This window comes from Mastigoproctus giganteus, chromosome 13, assembly GCF_048544385.1.
Source record: "Mastigoproctus giganteus isolate SK-2022 chromosome 13, ASM4854438v1, whole genome shotgun sequence".
Taxonomy (NCBI): domain Eukaryota; kingdom Metazoa; phylum Arthropoda; class Arachnida; order Uropygi; family Thelyphonidae; genus Mastigoproctus; species Mastigoproctus giganteus.
In genome coordinates, this window is record NC_143587.1 from 163,582,463 (window position 1) to 163,609,963 (window position 27,501).

At 36.3% G+C, this 27,501-nt stretch overlaps 1 protein-coding gene across 2 annotated transcripts in view; it reads left to right on the plus strand.

The window, feature by feature from the left end:
* LOC150076569 (helicase ARIP4) overlaps positions 1 to 27,501 on the plus strand; it is a 566,013-nt gene that overhangs the window by 348,709 nt on the left and 189,803 nt on the right. For both annotated transcript variants that reach the window (XM_090388127.1, XM_090388128.1), the window contains 2 exons: positions 18,262 to 18,406; positions 27,260 to 27,414. In XM_090388127.1, coding sequence (XP_090244253.1) covers positions 18,262 to 18,406; positions 27,260 to 27,414 — 300 coding nt within the window. The remainder of the gene's footprint in view (positions 1 to 18,261; positions 18,407 to 27,259; positions 27,415 to 27,501) is intronic.

The following is a 27,501-nucleotide window of genomic DNA, read 5'->3' on the forward strand; positions in this document are numbered from 1 at the left end:
AATGGAGGATTTTAATTTCTTAGATATTCGTGGGTTGGTCGCTTTTGTGGATTTATTGGATGATTGTTTTCTACAGCAGCTTGTTTGGGAGGAAACTAGAGGGAGTAATACCTTTGATCTGAATCAGTAGTGATTCTTCATGTATTAAGAATCTGCAGTTAAAGGAACCACTAAGTGGCAGTGATCACAGTGTGCTGAAGTGGGATTTACTCAAAGAGGTAACTACCATCAAGCTTAAAAAAAGGGAAGGGTTTTTGCTTTCATAATAGTGACTACTGTGGTCTGAGAAAGTATATAAATTCTATACAGTGGGACCAACTGATGATATTACCAACAACAAATTCAAAATGGGAAGAATTCAAAGAATTAATCTTGGAAGCTACTAGGCTTTTCATACCAACTAAGAAATATTGTTCAAGGTTTAGCCCTAAATGGATGTCAGATGAACTAATGAGACATGTGGCAGAGAAGAAAAATGCATGAGATACATATAAATTAACAGGTGACACGGAAGCCTATGATAGATATAAGCTGGTCTGTTACCAAGTCACAGAGGAGGTTAGACATGCAAAGGGAGATTACGAGATATCTTTAGCAAAGGAAAACAGCAAAGAGTTCTTTACTTATGTAAACTCTAGAAGGAAGGGGATGAATTAGGTTGGTCCACTTGATATCAATGGTTCAACTGTTGATGATCCTGCTCAGGTAGCTAACAAACTAAATGAATATTTTGCATCTACATTCACACATGAGGAGTTATTCAGGGAAGGGGAATGCCAGAGGTGTATTAAACTCTGGCAGTAAACTAGATAATCTTGTAATAACTGAGAATAAAATGGAAGAGAAATTGTTGAAGGTAAACATAAGAAAGGCACGTGGGGTGGATGGAATCTATCCATTTATATTAAAAAAGCCAGCAAAGGAAGTAAACAAATCCTTAGCGATAATTATGTGAGCTTCCTTGGACTCAGGAGAGGTACCCGTGGACTGGAGATGTGCAAATGTGACCCCAATCCACAAAGGAGAATCAGAGGGAGAGACAGGTAATTACAGACCTGTTAGTTTAACTTCTGTTCCAGGGAAATTAATGGAAGCCCTGATTAAAGAAGTATTGCAGGATCATCTAGACAACACTTCAGTTATAGCTCAGACACGGCATGGTTTTGTTAAGGGGAAGTCTTGTCTGACCATTTGTTTAGGAACTGGAAAGGAACTAGAAAGAATAATTTTAATATCATATATTTGGATCTTAGAAAAACTTTTGATACTGTTGCACATGGAAGAGTGCTGCACAAATTTGAACAGTGTGGTATTGGAGGCAATTTGCTGCTATGGATAAAGGGATGGTTGAGTGGAAGAAGACAGAGTGGTAATCGGTGGACACTGCTCTTCGTGGACTAATGTTATTAGTGGAGTCCCCTGATGATATTAATTATATTGATGATGGTATATCAGGTTTAATATCCAAGTTTGCAGATGATACGAAGGTTGTTATTGGCACTAATGACAGTACGCTGCTGTTGCAACAGGATCTAGAAAAGTTGAGCAGGTGGGCTGAGAGGTGGCAACTAAAGTTTGACATCGACAAATGTAAAGTACTGTATATGTGAAGCAGTAACCCCTGATAACGTATAAACTGTGTGGTACTACACTGACAGTGGTAGAGAGTGAAAAGGACCCAGGGGTAATTTTGCAGTCAGATGTGAGGTTTTCTGAGCAGTGCAGTTCAGTGTTGTCTTGTCAATGATAAACAGCAATTTTTCTAGCGTTGATAAGGAGGTGATTATCCCCTTGTATAAGGCAATAGTCAGGCCACATATTGAGTACTGTATACAAGTCTGGAAGCCTCATTTTAAGGATGTAGAGTTGTTGGAATGAGTTCAGAGAAGGGCAAAAAGATTAGTGAATGGAATAAAGGGTTTCTCTTACGAAGAAAGGCTTAAATTTTGCAAATTACAGCGTCTGGAGACCTCGCACCTGCGAGGTGATCTGATTGAGGTGTATAAAGCCTTGAATGGTTTGAGCATGCCGATGCTGATGGGATTCTTCCTCTTGCTCAGAATAATCGCCTAAGAGGGCATAAATTCAAATTGAGGAAAGACAGTTGTAGGACAGATGTGCGGAAGTTTGCCATTAGCCAGCGGGTGGTTGATTGCTGGAACAAAGTTTCATCTGTCGTAGAAGTTGATAGCTTAAATAGATTCAAAGCAGAACTAGACAAACATTTGGAGCCAGTGGATGGGTGAAATGAGAAGGGTGTGTGTGTTGTTGTGTTTTTTTTTTTTTTTTTTTTAGCCTTATGCTATGTAAGCCTCCTTTCTTGCATCATTTGCCTTTGCTAATGATAATGTTCTGAAAAGAAATTCAAACATTCTTTTTTTTTTTTTTCATCAGTCCCCAAGGCAGCAAAACATTGGTGAATGTTGAGTGCCTAGTATTCCAAGACACTTGGACAGAAAAATAATTTTGTACCCAACACTTTGGCACGTCCAAATGCTAATTTGCCATGCAAGTGTTGTTGTGAATAAGGAGTTCAACATCAAGCAACACTATGAGACAAAACATCCAAAATTCAATGAATTTAATGTGCAAGTAAGGATGAATTTTATAAACTGAAATTGAGCCTAGAAAAACAAAGTTTGGTATTCAAGAAACAAAGTGCAGAATCAGAAAAAAATACACGTGCCAGCTACATGTTGTTAACAGAAAATTTTAAGCCTTTCATTGATGGAGATTTCGTGAAACGGTGTTTGATGACAGTTGTAGACATTCTGTGTCCCTAGAAAAGGGCTATTTTCAAATGTCAATCTCTCTGCAAGAACAGTTACATGATGAACAGAACAAATGTCAGCAGATGTGAAAAAATGTTTAAAGGACCACTGTAATAATTTTCAGTTCTCAATTGTGCTTGATGAGAATATAGATACGAAAGACACTGCTCGCCTTGCAGTATTTGTTGGTTTTTTTTTTTTTTTTTTTTTTGGTTTTTAGGAGCATTAGCAACTAAGGCCATATTGCTCCGGGGATATGCGGTGGTCATTCTCTGACCTTTCCGTATTCGGTGGTCACGGGCTCGAACCCCGGTCTAATCAAGAAGCATCTGCTACGCACTGCTGCTCCTGCCCACCTGGCTATGGAGGCGCCTGCAGTACGTGGAGTAAATTCAGCTTTCAACATTCTTGAGGAGTTAGTTCAATTGGTACCTATCAAGGGCACTACCACAGGAGCAGACATTCTTGAAACATTTCTGAAGTGTACTTCAGACATGAATCTATCAATGCTAGTATGCATAACAATTGATGGAGCACCAGCAATGGTTGGAGAAAGGAAAGGTGTTGCTCTGCTTCAAAGACATATGGAAGGCCTCGGAATTAAACACAAAGTTCGAAAAATGCAATGATAGGAAAAGTATACTCTCTGCAGGAAAAAATAGCTACATTCCTTGAAAGTAAAAATGTGAATGCCTCAGAATTTCGCAATCATAAATAGCATTCACATCTGGCATTTCTGGTAGATTTAACATCCCATTTAAACAACCTGAACTTGCAGCTTCAGGGAAGAAATTTGCTGATACATTAGATGTGTAGATACATCATCACCTTCAAAACAAACTGTGGGAATGCCAGCTCGAGAAATCATGCTACGCTCATTTCCTTAAACTCCAGGAGACCAAACCTACAAACGCCAACATATTTGTCACTGTGATTCGTGACTTGAGAACTGAGGTTTCTTCCTGTTTTGCTAACATTCCTTCACACAGACGATTTCAGGCTGTTTGCCACTCTGTTTGACATGGGAGTGAATACCATACCAGAAAATGTTCAAATGGAACTTATTGAAATTGCAGTGCAGTGATTTATTAAGATCTAAATTTCATGCAGAGGGCTTATCTCCACTAGAGTTCTACAGGAAATATCTTCTTGAATCTGGGAAATATACCAACTTGGTAGATCACGTGAAAAAAATGGAATCAATGTTCAGTAGTACTTATATGTGCGAGCAACTCTTCTCAAAAGTGAAATACACAAAGAGCAAGTTAAGAACCCAACTGGCTAATGCCTATTTAGATAATGTCCTGCATCTGGTATCCAGCCTGTTGCCTAATATTGAAAGACTTTTGAGCAACAAACAGCATCAACTCTCACACTAATTGTTTGTCCTTAAGACATAATATTACTTAAATAAAATAAACATTATTCATGGTTTATTTAGACATTTATAGACAGTGGCGTATCCAGGTATCATCGTATAGGGGCCCATGCTGACCACGCTTTTGAGTTTTTTTTTTTTTTTTTTTTTTTTTTTTTAAGAATGCTTCCTGCGTTCTTTTTCTTTAATTTCAAAATTTTGGTTGGGGGGGGATACGCTCCCTCTGCCCACTCCTGTATACGCCCCTGGCTATAGAGATGAATGTGGCCCGCCATCCACTCACAGACATGGCCTCTGACCCCAATGCAGAAGAAGGTTGCTGAGCCTTGTCCGAGATGTTAAAAAAGTCAAGCATTTTGAACAGAGATCCAAGTCCCATTGTTATTTTCCACCTATATACTAGGTATTGGACAGGAGTAGAGAGGAAGTTGTTGTAGGGCTTGTGATAGAAGGTAAGGTAGATAGTATAAGGTATGTGAGCCCAATTGCTGGCTCACATTAGGATCCAGAATTCTACCCCCCCAAAGACTCTACAGGCTAGGCTTGGGAGCAACAGATCAGATTTGCACAGCATATCCCAAGATACAGCTGAAATAATAGATGACGAACTCTCTGAAGGTCTTTTTATTGTGCAATCTACAGAGGTCCAGTTTCTTGTCCTAGAACCCACAGCACTCTTTTGAACATAGTTTCTGGATCTGTTCTTGTAGGTCAGGTTTTTGCACTTAAGAATTTGACTGATTGAGTAGGGATAAGAACATGCCCTAAAAGAGAGGGCCATAGAGAGGATGTTGGATTGAGGTCTGCTTGAGCTTTAGGACAGAAAATGACATATTTAGATTTTTCAGGATTTAGTTGGAACTCAAAGAAGTTGGTGTATTTGCAGAAAGAAAACAGTTACTTATTGAGGAGAGTGGAATGTGACAGGACGTCTACAGCAGCTGGTGAGGTGGTAACAGGACTCACAAGAGAACAGTCAGTGTTCTCTTGTGAGTCCTGTTAAAAATGTAGGTAATTCATTCATGAGCAGTAGAAAAATTGCAGAAAACAGTAGTGCCAACAACAATCCCCCCCCCCCACCAGAGAATGCTGACTTGGAATGTAAGAAATCTCTTTGCAAACTACTTTCTGATAAGGTGCTCGCCAAGCAAAACTGTAGTAGTTCACAAGGAGATACATGAGAGGATTAATCTGAACTGAGTCTGAGTTTGAGGCTGCTTTGAGATTCAAGAAAACAGCATGCACGACTGAGCTTTGGTCCCGGGCATGAAGGATTTTAAGAGTCAGTATCTGTAGACAAGTGATTGGTGATCTTCAGGGTAGTGTGTAATGATTATATTGAGTTTGCTGCAAAAAGGTCTGATAGGCAACAACACTGAACATGCACTTCTCTAAGCATTTGAGAAATGCGGAGGAAATTGAAATTGACTTTTGCTCAGCAGCTGATGTAAGGTTCTGCACCTTTGGAATTTGAGTGGCTGCCTTTTCAGGGATTCTGTTGTATAGCTTCATTAGTTCTTCACTGATGAAGTAGTAGGAGGTGATCTTTAAACATAAAAGTGGGAATATATTCGATTCACATCCTTTTCTTTTCCATTTGATTACTGCTGACAGCGGTCGTCATTCAAGCTGAGGAGTTTGCAATGCATTAATCGCATTAGCATTGCAATGCTAAAAAACCGGTTGCCAATTGCCCAAGTAGTAGTCTATTATGGCTTCTAAATCGTCATCTGGGTATGCCAAAGTCTTAATAAGAGGGAGCTGTTGCCTTTGACAAATTAAGGCTTTGCCTCCTTTCTTGTTTACAATGAAAGGAAAGATGTCAATGTTGTCATACTGCCAAGTTTCAGTAAGTATAACAAAGTTGTATTCTGCACTTAGAAGGGTACCGATCAGTGCACTGAGCTTATTCTTCAGACTCCAGATGGTCTGCATGAAACATCTGATTGGCCTGTCTTTGGAACACTTAATCTTGATTAGGTTCCTTTTCCTAGAAGGGATTGCAATGGAGAGGTTATGGTCATTGTGGCAAGGACTGCAGTTAGGACACGATTTATTGGTGACATGCACCAATAAATGAGTACTGCAATGTCACCAATGACTTGGTAACATTGCAGTACTCAGGCAAGGTGGAAGCTGGAAGTTTATAAGCAGGCTGTGAGAGGCTATTTGAGGTGCTGCCTAGCTGTGCTGAGAAATTCATGGTGCCCTCAACTATTCTAATGCTAGTTAAATCTCACTTTTCCTTGTGATCTCCACATGATGGCATCACAAGGAGACCAGTAGGCCAGATAGCTGTGTTAAGGTGCACCCAAAGGTTGGTAACAATGATCTTGATCCAAAGAGCATAAGATGGATGCCTCATGTGGACCTTGACAAGCATACCAGGTATGTTCAGCTGCTTGAGAAGGGCTGCAATTTTATTCACTGTTGTTTCTGGGCATAAATGACTGATGAAAATGCTGGAGGGATTTGACCTCCTTCCTTTGCACTGTATGATTTTAATACCCAGTGTATTTGGATTAGTGCCAATTACACTTGTGTGCCTCTGATCTGCTCGGATGAAGGTAGCTTTTTCTTGGATGAGCCGCCCCTTGCTTCGAGAGCACATTGCTGCTAGCAGACTCAGGTCCTTTACTTGGATGTCATGCCTGCTGGGCTGTTGGTAGTGGCAGCAAACTGCAGGAGTTAGATGACATTTGTGCCGGTGGGAGACCATTCTGGGAAGGAAGTGGAGCTTGCTGGCGGAATCCAGCAACACTGCTACAGAGTGGCGAGTTGCATGCTGTAGGTCTTCCAGTGACTGTAGTGACTCTCCCAGTCACTCTCTCTCCCTCCCAGTCACTCTCTCTCCCAATTTTCTCTCTCTCTCACTTTGCTGCAATTCTGGCACATTGTTTTCTCATTCCCATTTAAAAATTGATCCATTTACAGCTGCACATCACGGCATGAGAGGGCTGAGACATTGGCATTAGCTATAGGCATTGGCAAGCTCACACATTAAGAGGGGCTGACTTCAGAAATAGGTCAGTTGGTGATGGGTGTGGATGGAGAAACACTATTTTGTGTATCTAATTCAGTGGTGCTGACTTTTTGCCCTTGACAAACACTACATTGCGGACAGGATTGCCTCTGTGCTGAGAATCTGACTAGGTTTTTTAAAAGGGAACAGGGCTCACAAAAAACAAGTCTACAAGGACAAGCCTACATGTCCTCTATCCAGCAGTTTGTAGACTGTAGGCATTTTCTGCATGTTTCAGCTTGTTCTGTGCCATGTAAACACAAGTATAGCAAAGGGTTGAATTAGCAGAACTATACTATATAAATGGAAGTACTTACTTACTTTGAGACTCTTCACTCTGAGGGAGGATCATGGCCTTCGCTGATCATGACAGTAGCACTATTCCTGAAAATAGAAAGGCAGTAAGAATTGGCCTTGATGTGTTGGTAAATGGCAATCACCTAACAAGAGGGCAGTTGATGCAATACAACTTAAATAAAATTATATGCCACAGTAGGTTCAGAGCTGGAAGATATTATCATCAACAGATAAATAACCACTTAGCTTTTGCTGTGGCACACATGAAAACACAAATCATGTTTGACAAAAGGTAAACTAATTCCTTATTTCAATGCTAAGTGTGTTAGAATATCCAGCTAGATTAGGGGAATTTTACCTTCTCTCTCTCTCTCCTCCCCCCCCCTCCCTCCAGAGTTATAAACAAAACTTTGACCAACCTTTTCTGAAAAGAACATAATTGGCAATTTCTATCTTGAAGTAATCATTATCAGTCGATGTCAAACAGAAATCCAGAGAAATATAAAAGGTAAGTTAATGGTTGAAAGCATACTATATTAGTAAACATGGCTCCATAGCTGTATTTTAATATACAAAAATGTACATGTCATTGAAATTAAATTTTTAGTGCAGTGCAGACTTTCAATGTAATATATGTGTTTTTTTTTTTTTTTTTTGTTTTTTTTCCAAAATATTTTAATGTTTTCCTCCTGCTTACAGTTATTCATTATAAACTAATAATGTGACACTTTGGTAACATTAAGAGTGAACACACTACAAAGAAGTAGTTGGCAAGTTGATTGCAAATTAATGAAAAATGGAATGATGAGAGTGCAAGTTGCATTATTTGCACTCTATCCTGGCAATATTAGTATTGGTATTAATAGAGGCAAATTATGCAAGGAAGCAAGCTCATTTTAGTTTGAATTTGCTGAATTTTGACATTTATGGCATTACTATAGATGCAGTTAAGATTAAGTATTCTTCTATAGTTTACTACCCTGATGCACTTTTAGCTTAGGGAAATAAGTGTAAATAACTCCTGCTTATTTAAAACATTGCTATCTTCCAAATGTCTTGTCAAATCGGCTGTTGTGGCAGTAAATGAGACCCCTTGATGAGTGCAAGCGTTACTTTGAACCATATCATCAAATAAACATGTCTGTATTATCCTTGCTCCTCCTAACTAGCAGTTGTAGTGCAGTTTCCTTGAACATCCTTACTGGCAAACACCCTTGCACCATCTTTGTTCAATGAATCCTGCCTCCACAAAATAGTTTCCTTCTACCTGCAAGTGTGAATAAAAATTTTTTTCCAAAAGCCATACACAGAGACTGCAAAATTCTTAAGTTAATTCACAAAGCTTTTAGTTTAAAATCCCTCTCATTGTGTTGTCTGGGCAAAATTACAGGCATATACACATTCTCATCTAACTTGTGGCATTTTTTCTGCATTATTTATCCAACAGATTGTCAGGTCATGATTGTTTAATATCATTAATCTCCACATGAATAATAATGTTCTCTTTATCCCCCCCTCCCCACCCTCTTAAAATCTGGCAATCTGTTTGTAATATCAGTTGTTGCTCCCAGGGAAATAACCCAGATTCTAATCCACCTATCTTTAAAAAAAGTTACGTGTTTCCCTGTCAGTAGATTATCCCAAGAAAACTAAATCTTGAACCAGAGCAGTGTGCACTTGATTTTTCTGTTCTGGGACCCAAATCAGCGATTCATTTGGCAGGTCCTGCAATACTTAAGTCCCTGACAAGTTCCCAGTTATATTTGTTTCTAGGGCAAACATCCATTTTATCAGTGACTCACATTATTCTAGTAATGCCACAACTTTTAATTTGAGAGCTGTGCACTCCTTACATTGGGTGCAAAAAAAAGAAAAGAATCATGAGCTTGGTTTGTCTAGACAGGCCAATCTTAGAATGCGTGCCAGAGACTACAAATGACTCATGACTCACAGCAGAAATGCCTTCAGCCATTTCCAGCTTTGAAATTAAGAAAAATTTTAAATTTACAAAATATTACAGAATTTAAATTAATAAAGTATTACAAAAATTACTGTTACTAAAAACTTTTTTCTGTTAGTGAAGTTGAATTTAAACACTGAATTTGCTGAAAGAACATAACTTAGCAGAAATTGCTTTAGAAAAGTTAAGAATTAAATTACAAAATATTGTAGAAATTAATTTCACAAAATTACTGAATTAATTACACCAACTAAAATTAATTATGAGCAAAATTATTTAAATAAAATTTAAAACTTACATAAAATCAATTTAAACAATAATTTTAAACAAAAAAAAAATTGTTTTCTAGACTCCTGAACTTAATCTCCTTTAGTTAATTCACAGAGCCAACTTAAAACTTATCTGCTCTCCTCAGTTGCCTACAGTAGAAATCAATCAGTATTATTAATAAATAATGAAAACAATATAGGATCCAGAACTGAAACCTGAGGACTCCACAAATAACATTAATCCAAAAAGAGCAGTGCCTATCAATAACCACTCTCTGTCTTCCTTTATCGTAACCATCTCTTTATCTATAACAGCAATTTTTCCTTAATACCACCCTACTCAAGTTCATTTAGAAGTCTTTCATGTGGAACAGTACTAAAAGCTTTCTGAAATCTAAGTATATGATGTCAAAATTATTTTTTGTTATATACACAAGGAGGTATCAAAAAAGTTCATACCTTGACATAGATAAAACATCAATAGGAAGATTCCATTTTTAATATAAGTTGTCTACATATTTGATAACTAACATGTGAAATTTCATTCCCATAGGTGATAGTACACCAGAGGTGGATCCCGGAATCTGAGGAAGGACTCTGTGGTTGACAAAGTGGAGTATCAAGCAGTGATCAAGTTCCTGATTTGCAAGGCAAGAAAGCTAAGGAAATTGATGAAGAAATGAAAGCCGTGTATGGGCAGAATTGTCCATCGTATGTGACACAGTAAAAATGTGGAAATGGGAATTCCAGTGAAGTCGTACAAGTGTCTTTGACAAACCAAGAGAAGGAAGGCCATCAAAATCCACAGACAGTGAGATGGTTGCAGAGGTTGAGCAGCTTGTGCTGAGTGACAGATGTGACAATTAATTTCAATGCAAATGCAGTGGGAATTATATATGGGCCTGCCCACAGCATTTTATATGACCATCTGCACATGTCTAAGGTCTCCACACGATGGGTTCCAAGATAGCTGACGCCTTTGCAGAAGCAATGTCAAATGCACTGTTCTTGCCAACTGTTGGATTTGTGTAATGTGGATTAGCATTAGTAGAGGCAGATGATGATGCAAGAAAGCAAGCTTATGTAGCATCAGCCAAAAAAAAAAAAAAACCCTTATTTCACTCATCCCCTCGCTTCAGATGTTTGTCAAGTTCTACCTTGAATCTATTTAAGCTATCAACTTCTACAACGACAGATGGAAGTTTGTTCCAGCAATCAACTACCCGCTGGCTAAAGACAAACTTCTGCACATCTATCCTACAGCTGCCTTTCCTCAATTTGAATTTATGCCCTCTCAGGCAATTATTCTGAGCAAGAGGAAGAATCCCATCAGCATTGAGCATGCTCAAACCATTCAAGGCTTTATACACCTCAATCAGATCACCTCACATGTGCCTAGTCTCCAGACACTGTAATTTGCAAAACTTAAGCCTTTCTTCATAAGAGCAACCCTTTGTTCCATTCACTAATCTTGTTGCCCTTCTCTGTACTCATTCCAACAGCTCTACATCCTTCTTAAAATGAGACCTCCAGACCTGGAGGTCACATTTTAAGAAGCACTCAAGGTGTGGCTTGACCATTGCCTTATACAAGGGGATAATCACCTCCTTATCCCTAGTAACGAATGGGCCTGGTGTACTGGGGGTCCATGGTTGAGAAAAATAGATATGTACAATGATAACCCAGTTTAATGTAATATAATAAAATATATAATAATAAGTAGCAGGCAGTAGCTTTCAAGACTAACGAGTCTCTTTTTCAACTGAATTTAAATACAACGGATCACGATCTTGATCCCAAACGTGACTTTGAAATAGTAGACCACTCACGACACTTTTGCCACCGCCTATGGCTAGAGTCACTTAACATATTAAACAATCCAAAGGCAATAAACCACCACAAAGGCATACGTCTACACCCCATCCTAGAGACAACCGTTTTAATGCTAGACGATCAGTGGAGTAGAACAGCGCATGTCCGTGCAACAACAATAGCAAATGAATAACGTGCCTCACTCAACTCATTGCACTTATCCGTTGTATTTAAATTCAGTTGAAAAAGAGACTCATTAGTCTTGAAAGGTACTGCCTGCTACTTAATATTATATATTTTTATTATATTACATTAAACTGGGTTATCATTGTATGTATCTGTTTTTCCTTATCCCTGCTAGAAAAAGTCCTGTATATATATCATTGACAAGACACCATGAGCTACTCTTGCAGACTGTCTGCACTGCTCAGAAAACTGCATATCTGCCTGCACAATTACCCCAAGTCCTTTTCGTTCTCTACCAATGTCAGTGTAGTACCACAGAGTTGATACGTTACTCTGGGGTTACCGCTTCCCATATGTAGTACTTTACATTTGTCAATGTTAAACTTCATTTGCCACCTCTCAGCCCATCTGCTCAACTTTTCCAGATTCTGTTGCAGCAGCGTACTATCATTAGTGTCCTTAACAACCCTGCCAACCTTCATATTGTCTGCAAACTTGGACATTAAGCTTGATATGCCATCATCAATATCATTTATAAATATAGAAAACAACAATGGACCCGACACTGAACCCTGAGGGACTCCACTACTAACATTAGTCCACAATGAGCAGTATCCATTGATTACCACTCTCTGTCTTCTGCCACTCAACCAGAAGAGTGGTAATCAATGGATGTTGATTAAATGTACTTTTTTACTTAAATGTAAAATAGATTAAATGTACTTTCAGTGCAGCATAACAGTGCTGCACAAAGCATAACAAAGCTTTAGAAAGTCCATGCATGCTTTGCATGTATTGTTTTGTAAAGCTCAAACAGGATGTTGCATGTAAGGAAATACCTATACATAGAGAAAGAATAGAGACTTAAATAAATAAATAAAACAGAAGGAGAGTAATAAATGAGTAATGGATGTTGAGAACTTTTTGATTGGTTGGTGACAAATGCTAGGTGTACCAATATGTACCAGTACTGGAAACTAAAGACGCCGCTTTTTGATTCATCTCAGAAAGTCATTATTGAAGTGGGACCATGGTTTTGGGCAAAAGGTGCGAACTTCTATAATCAAGGCATTAAACAACTGATCCATACTCTACATGTATAGCAGAAATGTGTTACTATACATGTAGAGTACATAGAAAAGGATTAAAGATCCTGTTGAAGTTTCAACCTTTTTAGGGCTGTTATTTCTGGGTAATGGTACGAACACTTTTTGATATCCCCTCGTACATGCATATGTACTTATTGTCTTCATCATGTTCATCTGTCCACATGTAACAACTTAACTCTCATTGGGCAAGATTTTTGTGAAACTTTGTTTGGTCCCTTTAAAAAAATATGTTTCAAGCTGTTCCAAATTCCATTATAATTATGCTAATAAAAATTCGGCAGTTATTGGGGTTTTTTTTTTTTTTTTTGTTTTTTTCCTACAAAAATAAAAAAGAAATTCATAGATTAAATGTACTTTCAGTGCAGCATAACAAAGCTTTAGAAAGTCCATGCATGCTTTGTGTGTATTCTTATGTAAAGCTCAAACATTATGTTGCATGTAAGGAAATACCAATACATAGAGAGAAAAGAGACTTAAAAAATAAATAAATAAAACAGAAGGTGAGTAATAAACGTTATACAGTTGTAATTATACTGAGCAGCTAAGTTTAGAAGATCTAAAATTGTAAAGTTTGATGATTAAGTGCTTAGTAATTAATTGATAACTGTATTTACCTCTTCACTTTTGTTAATCACAGAAAAGGGGGAAGGGAAACAACATTTAATTTAAGAAAAAAATTCAAACACACCTGAAATATGTGCTGAGTACATCAACAAACTACTTTTATTTCACTAGTCTTCTCACGTCATCTATCATCCATTTAGGTCTAAATTGAACAGTATTTCTTAGTTGATATGAAAAGGATAGTAATTCTGTAATTAAGAATTTAATTTGCAGTTGGTGTTTAAGGCCATTTTAGTCACCTTTGCAAAAACAAAATCTCTTCCCGTACTCTTGGGAGTAGTTAGATCTTTATATAAATCGCACATCAATTGAACAACAAGCGGAAGTGTGATCATTGCCACCGAGTGGTTCTTTTATCTGCAGATTCTTAAAGTATAGAGCATCACTGCTGTTAATTAGATCAACGGTTGCTTTCTCTTGTTGCCTCTCTAATGTGCTGGTGTCGATAGCAGTTATCCAATAAATTCAAGTGGGCCCGTCATTTTAATTCCATCAAGGGCATCAACCCTGTTATTCAAGCTCTCACAAATGCCCATAAGGACACTGAGTTCACACTTCATTTTCTCACAATCTTTGTGTGTGCACACACACACACACACACACACACACACACACACCCCCCCATTGGTTATATCACATCCTATTCCAGATAGCCCACAAAAATCAAACAAGTAGCACATTTCATAAAACTGATTCATAGAGGAACTGCCCTTTTCAGTTCTCCCTTGAGCCTCAGCACTCCTGCTGCTTTGAACCCTTTACTTTGAAAATTTTTTTCTGAGGTATGATTTTCATTTAAATTTATTTAATTAGAAAATACCACACTAAACTAAGAGGTGCTTACGTACAATTATAACACTACACTATTCACCGGTTATGCTGCAGTAATGCATATTAAGCTACAAAGTTATGGTATGTATCACTCTATATGTTTGTTAGTTTACATTTAGCAGCAGCTTTTTGCTGTGGATTGCTTCTAAATCTGGTTTCATTTAATTTAACAAAATAATCAAATACACCTGAAATACATAAATATACTGCATACATAAACAATAATCACATTTGTTATGTTATAAACTTAGTTTATAACTTTAGTAAAAACACTTCTGGTATTAAATATACCATTACCGAACTACAAAAGTAATATAAAAAGAATACGAAATTATTGATGCAATTAACATTGACATTAGGGCAGAATTCCCTCTTATTCTGACTCAAATTCTTAAGTAATTTCAGAGGCCAAGTAAGAAAGAATGGCCTAATTTGTCAAATAACCACAAATAATAACTGCACTACTTATTTTAAACAAAAATATAACAAAAACAATTTTCAAGTAACAAAATATCTACTTAGCAGAGTTCAAATAATGGCACCCACTCATTTCATCCCACCTTCACTTAAGGAAGGTGGGATGAAACTATGATGGATTAAACAACTAGTATTTGGTTCATGGTTTGGAATGATCAGAAAAAGGTGTTCAAATGTATATTTTCAAGGAAATTTCTTTGGTTAGCCTATGCAGGATTTATACTTTTAAATTTGATTTTTATTGGCTTGATTCTAACTTCTTACAAAGATTAATACTCTCTTCTATACGTATAATTTAACATATTTTTATAAATCTGACTTAGTGGTATCACATATTTACTTTTCTTTCAGTTCTCCCTAAATCATTAATTCCACATGAAATATTGCTGTACAAATCAGAGCAGCGTGGATATTATTGGCAAGCTACTGCTATAAAGAGATGATTGAAAGGGAGGGAGGGTGTTTGATTGAGAGGATTGACAGAGTGGTTATCAATGGGCACTGTTCTGCTTGAACTGATGTTATTAGTGGAATCTCCCAGGGTATTCAATTCTTGGTCCATTGTTGTTTCAGCATTCATTAATGATATTGATATAGGCAGATCATACTGGGAGGATGGTTAATAATAGTACTCGTGGTATGCCACTGCAACAGGATCTAGAAAAATTAGGCAAATAGGTGGAGAAATATAATTGAAGTTAGCATTGATAAATGCATGATACTACATATGGGTAGCAGTAATCCTAGATTAATATACCGACTGTGTGGTATTACACTCAAGGTAGTAAGAACAAAAAAAGATGTGATAAATTATATAGACAGACATGAGAGTCTCTGAGCAATGTAGACAGACAGCTAAGACAAATAGACATGAGGATCTCTGAGCAACGTAGATAGGCTGCTAGGACAAGACATCTCCAGGCTCATACTCATTTCTATGCCACATAACTGCATCCCTATTAATTTTTCAGAGTTGTAGTGTCCCTTAAATTTTACTTAGAAATTTGGTAGTCTAAAAATATATATAAATATAATATATAAATAATTTCAATACCATAATATTAAGCCGAAATGCTTATTTTTCAGGATGTGAACCTAGGAGAACTAAGGAAGAGAAAGTGTAAGCGTAAGAAAGGCAGATGCTGAAAGAATATGAAAAATACTAATGATTTAAACAATATAATAATATACACAATCAATATGGTAAATTATATTATATACATAGTAGGTTTATATAATACTAATTTCCAACATTGATGTGGATTGAAATATAGCCTCAGTTGCTTTTGCACCAGAAAAACAAAAACCATGCCAGCACTGATGTTTAGACATCTAAGACGGAGATTTTGTGTAAATTTTATGAATATATGGTAAATAATGAGCAGTTACTCTTATGTAAGGCATGTGATGAATATTAATCAGTTCAATGCTGGAAAGAAAGTAAAGTTAAGTTTAATTATTATTATTATTATTATTATTATTAGCCATATGGTGCAAGGAAGCTGAGACATGCTGCACCAGGCAAAAAAAAAAAAAATTTCTGAATTACCCTGAGAGAGAGAGAGAGAGAGAGAGAGAGAGAGAGAGAGAGAGAGAGAGAGAGAGAGAGAGAGGTAGAAGGGAATCATCAAGAAAAGAAGAATGGTGATATCCAGCTCAGAACCCTGGGTGTGCCAAGCCCATACCCACCAGATGTGAGCCCCCAGGGTTAATGGAACATCATAACAAACTTTGTAAGTGAACAACTGTGATAATTCATTTAGGCTATAATGTTTTACATCTCTATCAATGAATGCAGATGAAAATGGGAGAGTGGGACTACAAAACACTTATGAATTTAGCACGTGCATTGCAAAAATGTGGTCCCAGTGCTGTGAATTGCCTGTTAATGTGTTAATAGGTAATATGTTATGAATTTATTAACTAAAAATTACATTTTGTGCAGTGAAATGTATAGCCAAAAATTGAGGGTTTTTTTTTTTTTTTTTTAATTTTAGTGAAATATTTTAGACAAATGAATTTTTAAAAACTTTTTTAATCTATACACCGATGAGCCAAAACATTATGACCCACGAGTCGTTATGCAAATCGAGGCAACTGCAGGTGAACTACAGCAGGGGTCAGGACACGGTATAAAAAACACATGATACTGAGCTCCGTTAATCAGTGTTAAGCTTGTTTTTCAGATGGGAAAAGCAGTGGACTTAAGCGAGTTTGACAAAGGCTAAATTGTAATGGCCAGGTGACTGGATCAGAGCATATCCGAAACGGCACCTCTGGTGGGATGCTCACAGTCAGCCATGGTTAGTACCTACCAAAAGTGGTCCAAGGAGGGAAATCCCATGAAACGCCTGCATGGTGTTGGACGACCACTGCTCATCAATGCTCGAGGTGAGCGAAGGCTCTCCGGTATAGTACATGACAACAGAAGGGCGACTTTGGTGAAACTAGCCGGTAATTAGAATGCTGGTGACTGGAGTAATGTGTCACAACACACACACACAGTACGTCTAACCCTGCTGAAAATGGGGCTGAATAGCTACAGGCTATGCAACCCCATTTTCAGCAGGGTTAAATGTACCATTTTCACTCTCCGTGTGGCCATGCTAACCACGGTTCACCAGCGACAGCACCTACAATGGGCATGCGAGCATCGAAACTGGACCTTGAATGATTGGAAGAATGTTGTCTGGTCCAATGAATCATGTTTCCTTTTGCACCATGTGGACAGCTGGGTATTGTGTGCATTGTTTACCTGGGGAAGTAATGACACCTGAATGCACCATGGTATGAAAACAAGCTGGTGGCAGTGGTGTCATGCTTTGGTCTATGTTCTGCTGGGATACCCTGGGTCCAGTCATCCATGTGCCAGGCACTCTGACATCTACCACCTACCTAAATATCAATGCTGACCAGGTACACCCTTTCAGCAACGGTCTTTCCCTCTGGCAGTGCCATCTTTCAGCAGGATAATGTGCCATGCCACACCACCCAGATTGTTTGAGATTAGTTCGCGGAACATGAGGAAGACTTCCAGGTATTGCCTGGCCTCCAAATTCCACAGGCATCAATCCCATCGAGAATCTGTGGTTTGTGTTGGAACAGCAACTCCGATCTGTAGCGTCGCAACCACAGACCTTACAGGAGTTAAAGGATCTGCTGGTTACGTGTTGGTAGCAGACCACGAGACACATTTAGAAATCTTGTAGCATCCATGCCTCTCCGGGCACGTTTTGGCTCATCAGTGTATCTATCCAAAGCAAACAATAGTGTGATGGACTAGTATATATTGACTGTGCATGGAGAGGAACAAAGAAAAAAATAAATAGTAAGAAGTGTGTGTTACTCTTAATTAAATGTAATATGTATTTGAACTTTTTATATAATATAGTGTTAGAATTAACAATAAAATTTTAATAGTATTCATTTCATGCTATTTAATTTTTTTCATTTTTTTTTTTTTTTTTTCCTTTTTTTTTATGGATACTTCAAATTTTCCTGCTATGTATATATTTCTCTTTCTAGATTTGGAATCATCCTGATATTCTATTTAAATTACTACAAGAAAAGAAAGTTCAGAGTACTGAAGATAATGATCTTGATATTGATTTATCTGCACTGGCTTCAGGAGTTGTTCCTCCAAATAGCAACATCAATATTAAAAGAAAAAGTAAGAAAATAAGATACATGGTTTTGCATTTTTCAAATTATCCATTTACAGTCAAAATATTCCATGCCCTAAATAAAAATGTCTTTGCAGTATAACTTAGCTTTTAACTTGTGTGGCATGATACTGGACAACTGATGGTATTTGTTTATAGTTTCAGATTACATGTTTTTCTTAGTATTAGTAGTGGCAAATGATGCAAGAAAGCAAGCTTATATAGTATCAACCAAAAAAAAATAACATTTCACTTATCCATCCACTCCAATAGTTTGTTAGTTCTTCATTGAATTTATTTAAACTATCTGCTTTTTTTTAACAACAACCTGCTTTTTTTTTTTTAACAACAACAAATACAAGCTTATTAGGAAAATGGCCTTGAGCATCGGAAATAAATATTGCTGCAGCCGACAAAATGGTAAACTAAAACTTTGTCAAAAATATACAGTGAGAATTAAGAAATAAGTAAATCATATAATATAAGAAAAAAATATATGGAAACTATTGTATACAAACAAATAAATACAAAAGTAAATATACTACAAGCAATAAAAATAGAAAGACTAAGAGCATTAAAACAAATATACACCAATTAGCTCTCTGAGTGATGTTTCCCTTTATAAATTTAGACAAGTAGGTATGACACACTTCACTAAATCCTTCAGAGAATTAACAGGTGCATACACTAAAGCCAAACTAATGCTGATTGTAAATGTGAAAAAGAAAAGGTGGAACAGATGGGGTGGGAAGAAGAAACAGACATCAGCTGACAAACTCTGCAGAAATAGGACAATTAATGTTTGTGACGTTATTAGCTCTCCATTTCTCATCATGTTGCAAAATGACCACTTCCATAATATGCTGTATGTAGGTTCCACAATTGTGATTACCAGAGCTGGCAAACTTGACCTCACAAATAGCCCCCCCCCCCATACTCCAAAATACGATCACAAAATTGATGTTCAGACTCAGAAATGTAAGAAAAACCGCACAGCCCAGGCATATAATGCCTGGATTGTGCGGTTTCTTACATTGCCTGCAGTGAGTAAACTGAATCTACTCACTGCAGCAAGAGAATGATTGATTTAACCCTAGAACCTATTGGCTGCAACTTTGTGCAAGGGAGATGAATAGCTAATATGGTAGCAGCATACACCGTGGAAAGATGTTTGTTTGTTTGTTATTTGGTTTTTAGGAGCATTAGCAACTAAGGCCATATTGCTCCAGGGATATGCAGTGGTTATTCTCTGGACCTTTCCGCATCCTCCGTATTTGGTGGTCACAGGTTCGAACCCCGGTCTAATCAAGAAGCGTGTGCTGCTCCTGCTCACCTGGCTACGGAGGCGCTGTGGAAAGAAGAGCAGATACACCCAGATGGGAGATAAACCTGCAACTCAGTCTTGAATCAGAACGAGAAACAGACCTATAATCATGTAGCTTAAACCTATCCAAATCATGGGGGAGGGGGATATCCACACATAAATCTGGCTTAATTTTTGAAATCTCAGCATCCCTGTTACATTTCAGAATTTATTGCTAGTAGAATATTACTTTTGGTATTTATTTGTTTATGTATAGGATTTTAATAGTTTCCATATATATTCTTCTTATGTATATACATTTTTTTTTTCTTAGTTTCCATATATTTAGCATTGGTATTTGTTAACATCAATAGGTCCCACTGAAAAGAATTTAAAAACGGTCTAAGACTATTGTAATCACTTTTATGAAAGCAAAATCCTTTCCCTTTACCCTTGACAGTAGTTATATCTTTTAAGTAATCACTGATTATGATCACTTTATCTGGAGAGTTCCTTTACCCGATATTCTTTCTGATGAGGTAGAACATGCATTGAAGAAAATGAAGAATCAGAAAGCCCCGGGGGAAGATGAAGTTATGTAGAGTTGTTAAAATTGGGAGGAAGAGACATAACAAAAAACTGGCAAGGCTCTTCACAAAGTGCATTACAAAAAGTGTGATGCCTAAGCAGTGGAATAATGCAATCATAGTTTAGCTACATAAGAAAGGAGATAAATCAGAAATTGGAAATTATAGACCAATTAGCTTGTTATCCCACATCTACAAGTTGTTCACAAGGGTCATTATTAACAGATTAGAAAGAATACTTGATGAAAATCAACCAAAAGAGCAAGCTGGCTTTAGGACAGGATTCTCAACTATGGATCACCTTCACGTAATATCACAGTTAATGGAGAAAGCAAATGAATATAAAACACCATTATGCCTGGCATTTGTGAAATTATGAAAGGGCATTTGACTCCATACAGCATAAGGCAATGTTTCGGACACTGGAAAGACAAGGCATAGATACCCCATATATTATGGTTTTGAAGAAAATATATGAGAATGCTACCTCCTTTATTAGACTAGACAAAGACAATAGAAAATTTAAAATCGAGAAAGGAGTTCGACAAGGAGACACAATATCTCTGAAGCTGTTTACTGCTGCCCTCGAGAAAGCTTTCAGAAGATTAGACTGGTCACAGAAAGGAGTCAATGTGAATGGAGAGTACCTAAACCATTTACGATTTGCAGATGACATTGTGGTCATAAGCCACGATCCCAAAGAATTAGAGGAAAATCTTAATCTGTCATGCACAGTTAGTAAGGATTTTGGACTAAAGATGAATATGGCTAAAACAAAAGTAATGATGAACAAGTATGCCACAGAAATGGACATAATGATTGAAGGAGCAGTAATTGAAAAGGTGGAGTCATATACTTATCTGGGACAAGTTATTAGCTATAATAATGATAAATGGCTGGAAATCAAGAGAAGAATAAATTTTGGATGGATAGCATTCAGGAAATATAGTCACATACTTAAGAGCAATATCCCAGTTTGTCTGAAACATAAAATAATGAACCAATGTATACACCATGACTTATGAAAGTGAAACTTGGACACTCACCAAAAGAATAGAAGAGAAGCTGAGAACTACACAGCGAAGAATGGAACGAATTATATTGGGAATCAGACTGTTAGGTAAGAAGAGAAACACATGGATTCAGTAGCAAACTGAAGTAAAGGACATTCTTATCAAAACTAAAGAACTAAAATGGTCTTGGGCAGGACGCATAGCTCGAAGACATGATGACAGATGGACTAAGAAAATAACAGAATGGTACCCAAGAGGAGCTAGAAGAAAACCTGGAAGACAACGGCGGAGATGGATAGATGAAATTCTATCAGAGTTATGCATAGTTAGTAAGGATTTTGGACTAAATATGAATATGGCTAAAACAGAAGTAATGATGAACAAGTATGGCACAAAAAGGATATAATGATTGAAAGAGCAGTAATTGAAGAGGTGGATTCATATGCTTATCTGGCACAAGTCAGGTGTAATAATGATAAATGGCTGGAAGTTAAGAGAAGAATAAATTTCAGATGAATAGCATTCAGGAAATATAATCAATATCCCAATTTATCTGAAACGTAAAATAATGAACCAATGTATACTCCTCATCATGACTTATTGAAGTGAAAATTGGGCACTCGCCAAAAAGAATGGATGAGAAGCTGAAAACTACACAGTGAATGGAAAGAATTATATTGGGAATCAGACAGTTAGATAAGAAGAGAAACATGGATTAGGCAGAATAATGGAAAGAATTATATTGGGAATCAGACAGTTAGATAAGAAGAGAAACATGGATTAGGCAGTAAACTCAAGTAAAGGACATTCTTATCAAAACTAGAGAACTAAAATGGTCTTGAGCAGGACACATAGCTCGAAGATATGATGACAGATGGGCTAATAAAATAACAGAATGGTACCCGAGAGGAGCTAGAAGAAAACCTGGAAGACAACAACGGAAATGGACAGATGAAATTCATGAGTTTGTGGGTAGTAAATGGATGGCCATTGCACCAAACAGAAGGAACTGGAAAGTTGCTGGAGAGGCCTTCATTCTGCAGTGGATTGAAAATGGCTGATGACGATGATTATTGGGTATACCCATCAGTTTCTTATTGTTTTCAAATCTTGAAAAAAAAGGGGGGGAGAAAGAGCAATATCAGGTATGACAACAATGAAATAAAATTTTGTAATATATAAAATTAACTTTTCATTACTTCAGTTATTTGTTATTTGGTTTTTAGGAGCATTAGCAACTAAGGCCATATTGCTCCAGGGATATGCGGCGGTCATTCCCTGACCTTTCCACATCGTCTGTATTTGGTGGTCATGAGCTCGAACCCCGGTCTAATCAAGAAGCGTGTGCTGCGCACTGCTGCTACTGCCCACCTGGCTATGGAGGCGCCCCCATTACTTTAGTTTAAAGATTTATACTTACTCTGTTAATAAAAATATCACATTGCATTTTACTGTCATTGATTTTTTTGTCAATAAATGCCTTTTTTAAAAAGTTTCTTACTGTTTTGCTTTCTACAACAAATTGCAGTTTGCAATGGTGTGTAAAATTAGCATTATATTTTAATCATGGCCTTAAAAGACAGTAATTGCTAACCCCCATCAATTTCCTGTCTCTAAATTAATCTAGGTTTTCCATTTGCATTTAACATTAAATGAAACTTAATTATTTTGAAAACTACATATTGTATTTAATTTAATAATAGAAATCCTACACTGCATGATTTCTATTACTGAGCTAAACGTAAAAAAAAAAAAAAAAAAAAAGAATCACTGATTATCATCCATAATTAACCCATTAACGGGAAAAGTGATTCACCTCCCTAACCCCCCCCCCCCCACTAAGTCACAAGTATACAATCGTGTCCGTAAAAACATATCGGAATTGGTTAGTGCTAGTTGTGTTAAAATATAATGCAAATCCCCCTACTGTTTAATTTAAGCTCGCTGGTTGTCAATGCTAGGCAATGATTTCAACGTGGATATAGAATCCTTAATTTCAAAGGTTTCTATTAGCTGGCCAATGGGGGAAAGATTGGGTGCGAACGCACCAATATGTACATTCACAGCATTCAGTCACATATCAGACAAACTCCAGTGAACATTGCTAGTCAATGCGCTGCGCCTATATTGTGTTGGATTTGAATGTTGTGTAGTATTACATTGTTTATTCATAGTCATAGTATTTTTAAACTTAAAAAAAAAAAAAAACCATTATAGACCATTGGTTGAAGACTGAAAGTGAAAAACAATGTTGAAATACAAATTAATAAGAAGCATGAAAATAAAATCATCCCTCAAATTCGTCCCTAGATAACCTTAAAAAAAAAAATAAAAAAAAAAGAGGAAATATAGTGAAGATTATATTAAATTTGGTTTTTCATTTCTTGGAGATGAGAACTATCCAAGCCTGCAATGTGTCATTTGCAGAGAAGTGCTTGGAAATAGTAGTTTGAAACCTTCCCTCTTGTCTCGTCATTTAGAAACAAAACATGAAAATTATGTGGAAAAGCCAGTTGATTTTTTTAAGCAGAAATTGCAAGAAATCAAAACATCTAATATAGATTTGCATATCTCACTCGGAAATCAAAACAGCGAAAAAGCACTTGAGGCGTCATACTTAGTAAGCTATGAAATAGCAAAAACTGGGCAAGCCCATAATATTTCAGAAAATTTGATTTTCCCACGTGCAAAAGCTATTATTATTATTAGCTATACGGTGCAAGGAATCCTGAGTCTTGTGCTGCACCAGCCAAAAAAAAAATTCCCGAGTTACCCTGAGAGAGAGAGAAGGGAATCACCAAGAAAGAGAAGAATGGTGATATGCAGCTCAGGACCCTGGGTGTGCCAAGCCCATACTCACCAGATGTGAGCCCCCGGGGTTAGCTATTGTCAGGTGTATGTTTGCTTAAAATTTAGCGAAGAAATTGGATACGATACCGTTCCAATAACACAGTGTCTCGCAGAATACATTATATGTCTGAAGATGTTGAATCCATTATTATAGAAAGGGTAAAAAAAAGTACATTTTATGCTTTGCAGTTAAATGAGACCACGGATGTTTCCAATCTAGCCATTTTAATTATATTTGCACACTACTTTAATGAAGGTAAAGTGGAGGGAAATATGCTGTTTTGTCATCCTTAACAGAGCATACAACAGGTGAGTACATTTTTAATTTAATTAACTCATATTTTGAAGAACAACAAATTGATTGGTCTTTGTGTTGTCGAATTTGTACAGATGGAGCAAAATCAATGACAGTAAAATTTGTGGGCCTTATTGCTCGCATCAAAATATATGTACCGATATCTCGTGGACACATTGAAGCATTCATAGACAAGCTCTAGCATCGAGACGAATGTCTCAACAACTTAAAAGTGTACTTGATGATACTGTCAAAATAGTTAACTTTATAAAATCAAGACCAACAAATTCTAGACTATTCACTTCTTTATGTAAAGAAATGGGCAGTGAGCATGTAACCCTTTTGACACACACAGATATTAGATGGCTGACACGTGGCAAAGTAATTACACGTTTATTTGAATTAAGACAAGAATTAATTCTTTTCTTCTTAGCTGGTGTACAACAGACCAAATATGGCTTCAAAATTTAGCTTATTTGTGAGATATTTTTTCAGAGATAAATGAACTCAGTTTATCATTACAAGGCACAAATACAACAGTTTTCACTGTTCAAGACCGAGTGGAAAACATGATAAAAAAATTAAAATTTTGGGAAGACTTTATTAATAATGGTACCGAGTGCTTTAGCACTTTACACAATTTTTTAACTGAAAATGAATGAACTTTGGACAAAGTTGTTAAGAAAAATATTAAAGAGCATCTCAACTTCCTACAGGTCACTTTTAGAGAGTATTTCCACAAAAGAGAGTATTTTAGAGAGTATATCAAAATCTGAACTGGATTTGTAATCCATTTGAAGAGTCTTTTGTGGCAATAGCTGACCTAAAAGTGACAGAAAAGAAAACCTTTTTGATATATCAACAGCATTTGAACTTCAAAACTTATTCAAGACTGAAAAATCTTATAACCTTTTGGCTTGTATTAAAAACAGAATATCCATCACTTAGCAAAAAAGTTGTGAAAATCCTGCTGCCATCTTCAACTACATATATGTGTGAGAGAGCTTTTGTGATTTATACTTCATTGAAGTCTTAATACTGGAACAAACGATGCAGAACCAGATTTGAGGCTCTGTCTGTCTTCCATCTAACCAAATATTGCTACTCTTTGTTCGGCAAAAAAACAAACCCAACAATCACATTAAATTTAGGATTTATTTTCATTTATAACTACATATTATGTTTAAGGATTTTATTACATACATTCCATAAGACTCTGTGATGATTGGACAATTTTAGTATTAAATAACGGTAATATAAAGTAAAGCACTGCCAATGAAAGAAACCACATCTCCTATAATTTCTTATGATTAGTTTACTATCTTACAGTATATGGTGTTAAATATGTTTTCCGCACTAATTTTTTTTTTTTTTTATTCTCAAAGACCATTTTGTACAGGTACTTAATAATAATTTTATATTAATATGTAATATTGCTTATAAACATGTAGTACTAGAAATATTTTATAATAAAAATACAGTACTATTATACGATTTCATAAATATAGGCTTAGGGGTTTGCAATAAAAATATTATGTTGAAAGGGGTTCGGAAGTCTAAAAAGGTTGGGAAACCCTGGAATAGATGATACATTGTTACCAAATTTATTCATTTTATGTATCTTTCTTTAATAGAAATAGTAGTTTAACTGCTGGTTAAGAATGAAAAACTTAAGATTTCACAAAAAACAGAATTTTGACCATTTGAATATTGATTTTATGTAATATTTTTTTGATATGTATATTTTACTTATGTTTATAATTAATACCTAGACATAATGCTTAACAAGTTGTATTCATTACCAAATGCAAGGCCTTATGGCTGTTGCCACGTAATTTATTTTTATTAATAAAAAAAAAAACTATATGAAGTTGCATATGCGAATTTGTACAATGACTGAAGAAATTGTTGCTGCAAAAAATTCCAAAAAACAACTAATGAGCACTTGCACAATTTAAGTATTCATTCCGTTGTTCGATCAAAGTGATATGCTGCCTTAAACAGTCACAGTGAAGGTGTTTACTTCTTTTGTTCCTTCTTGAAGAGGGTGATCACAGTTTAAAAATTGCATCTCTGGCTTACAATGCACTACACATCATAAAAATTTTTTTTGCATCAATAGTGATGAGCCATATACTGAAAAACTGTAATAAGCTGTATTTATTTAAAAAAAAAAAAAAAAAAAAAGCAAAAATAGCAATAGATGTGTACTCCAGGATTTTTCTCCAACCCTGGCAACATTTTGTTCGATTTTCACAAGGGCAAACAACGTATATATTTTTCGTTGAATGGCTGTTACCAGATTGAAATGTAAAGTGCCACAAATGAAGAAAGGAGAGCTGAACTTCTTCATTTGTTGTTCATCATCATGGGAGGGGATAGGAAAATTAGTTGCATGTTTTTGTTAACTCCTTATAGGGAACTGACTGCATAAAAGACAACTAAGGTACAGTCTTTTGTTTGAAAGTAGAGGTACCTATCAAACACTAAATTTATAGATGTAAAAAGTCTATACCTCATAAACAGTTATTTAATAATTAAATAACAGAATGTTCACTATGATATCAGTGCAAGTACGTGGAAGATTTTTTCGTTAATTAGTATTTTCATGGTATTTATAATTGTTTTACAGTTACATTGAAACACTGAAAAAAACTGAAAGGCAAATTACAATTCCAAAATTATGATAAATGTGTTATTAAATACATATAAATTCATTTCAGTTCATTTTATGACTTTGATATTGGTGACTTACTATGTTAAATATTTAATATTTTCTCTACATACACTATATTAATTCATTTGTCTTTCAGAAGTCAATAAAAAGAATAAATTATCAATGCAGCCTTCTGCTTCAAATATAAATGGACCCCATCAGAATGGAAGCTATACTCAAGAAGTTAGCTTTATTCCTCCTCCTCCTCCCCTTCCATCTAGAGAAAAACATGACTCTTTAAATTATGACTGGGTAAGTGGGAAAAATATTTTTTTTACTTAGGGTGCCACCAGATAACTGGTGTATTTTATAAACATTTGTCATTTATTTACTTGCTAC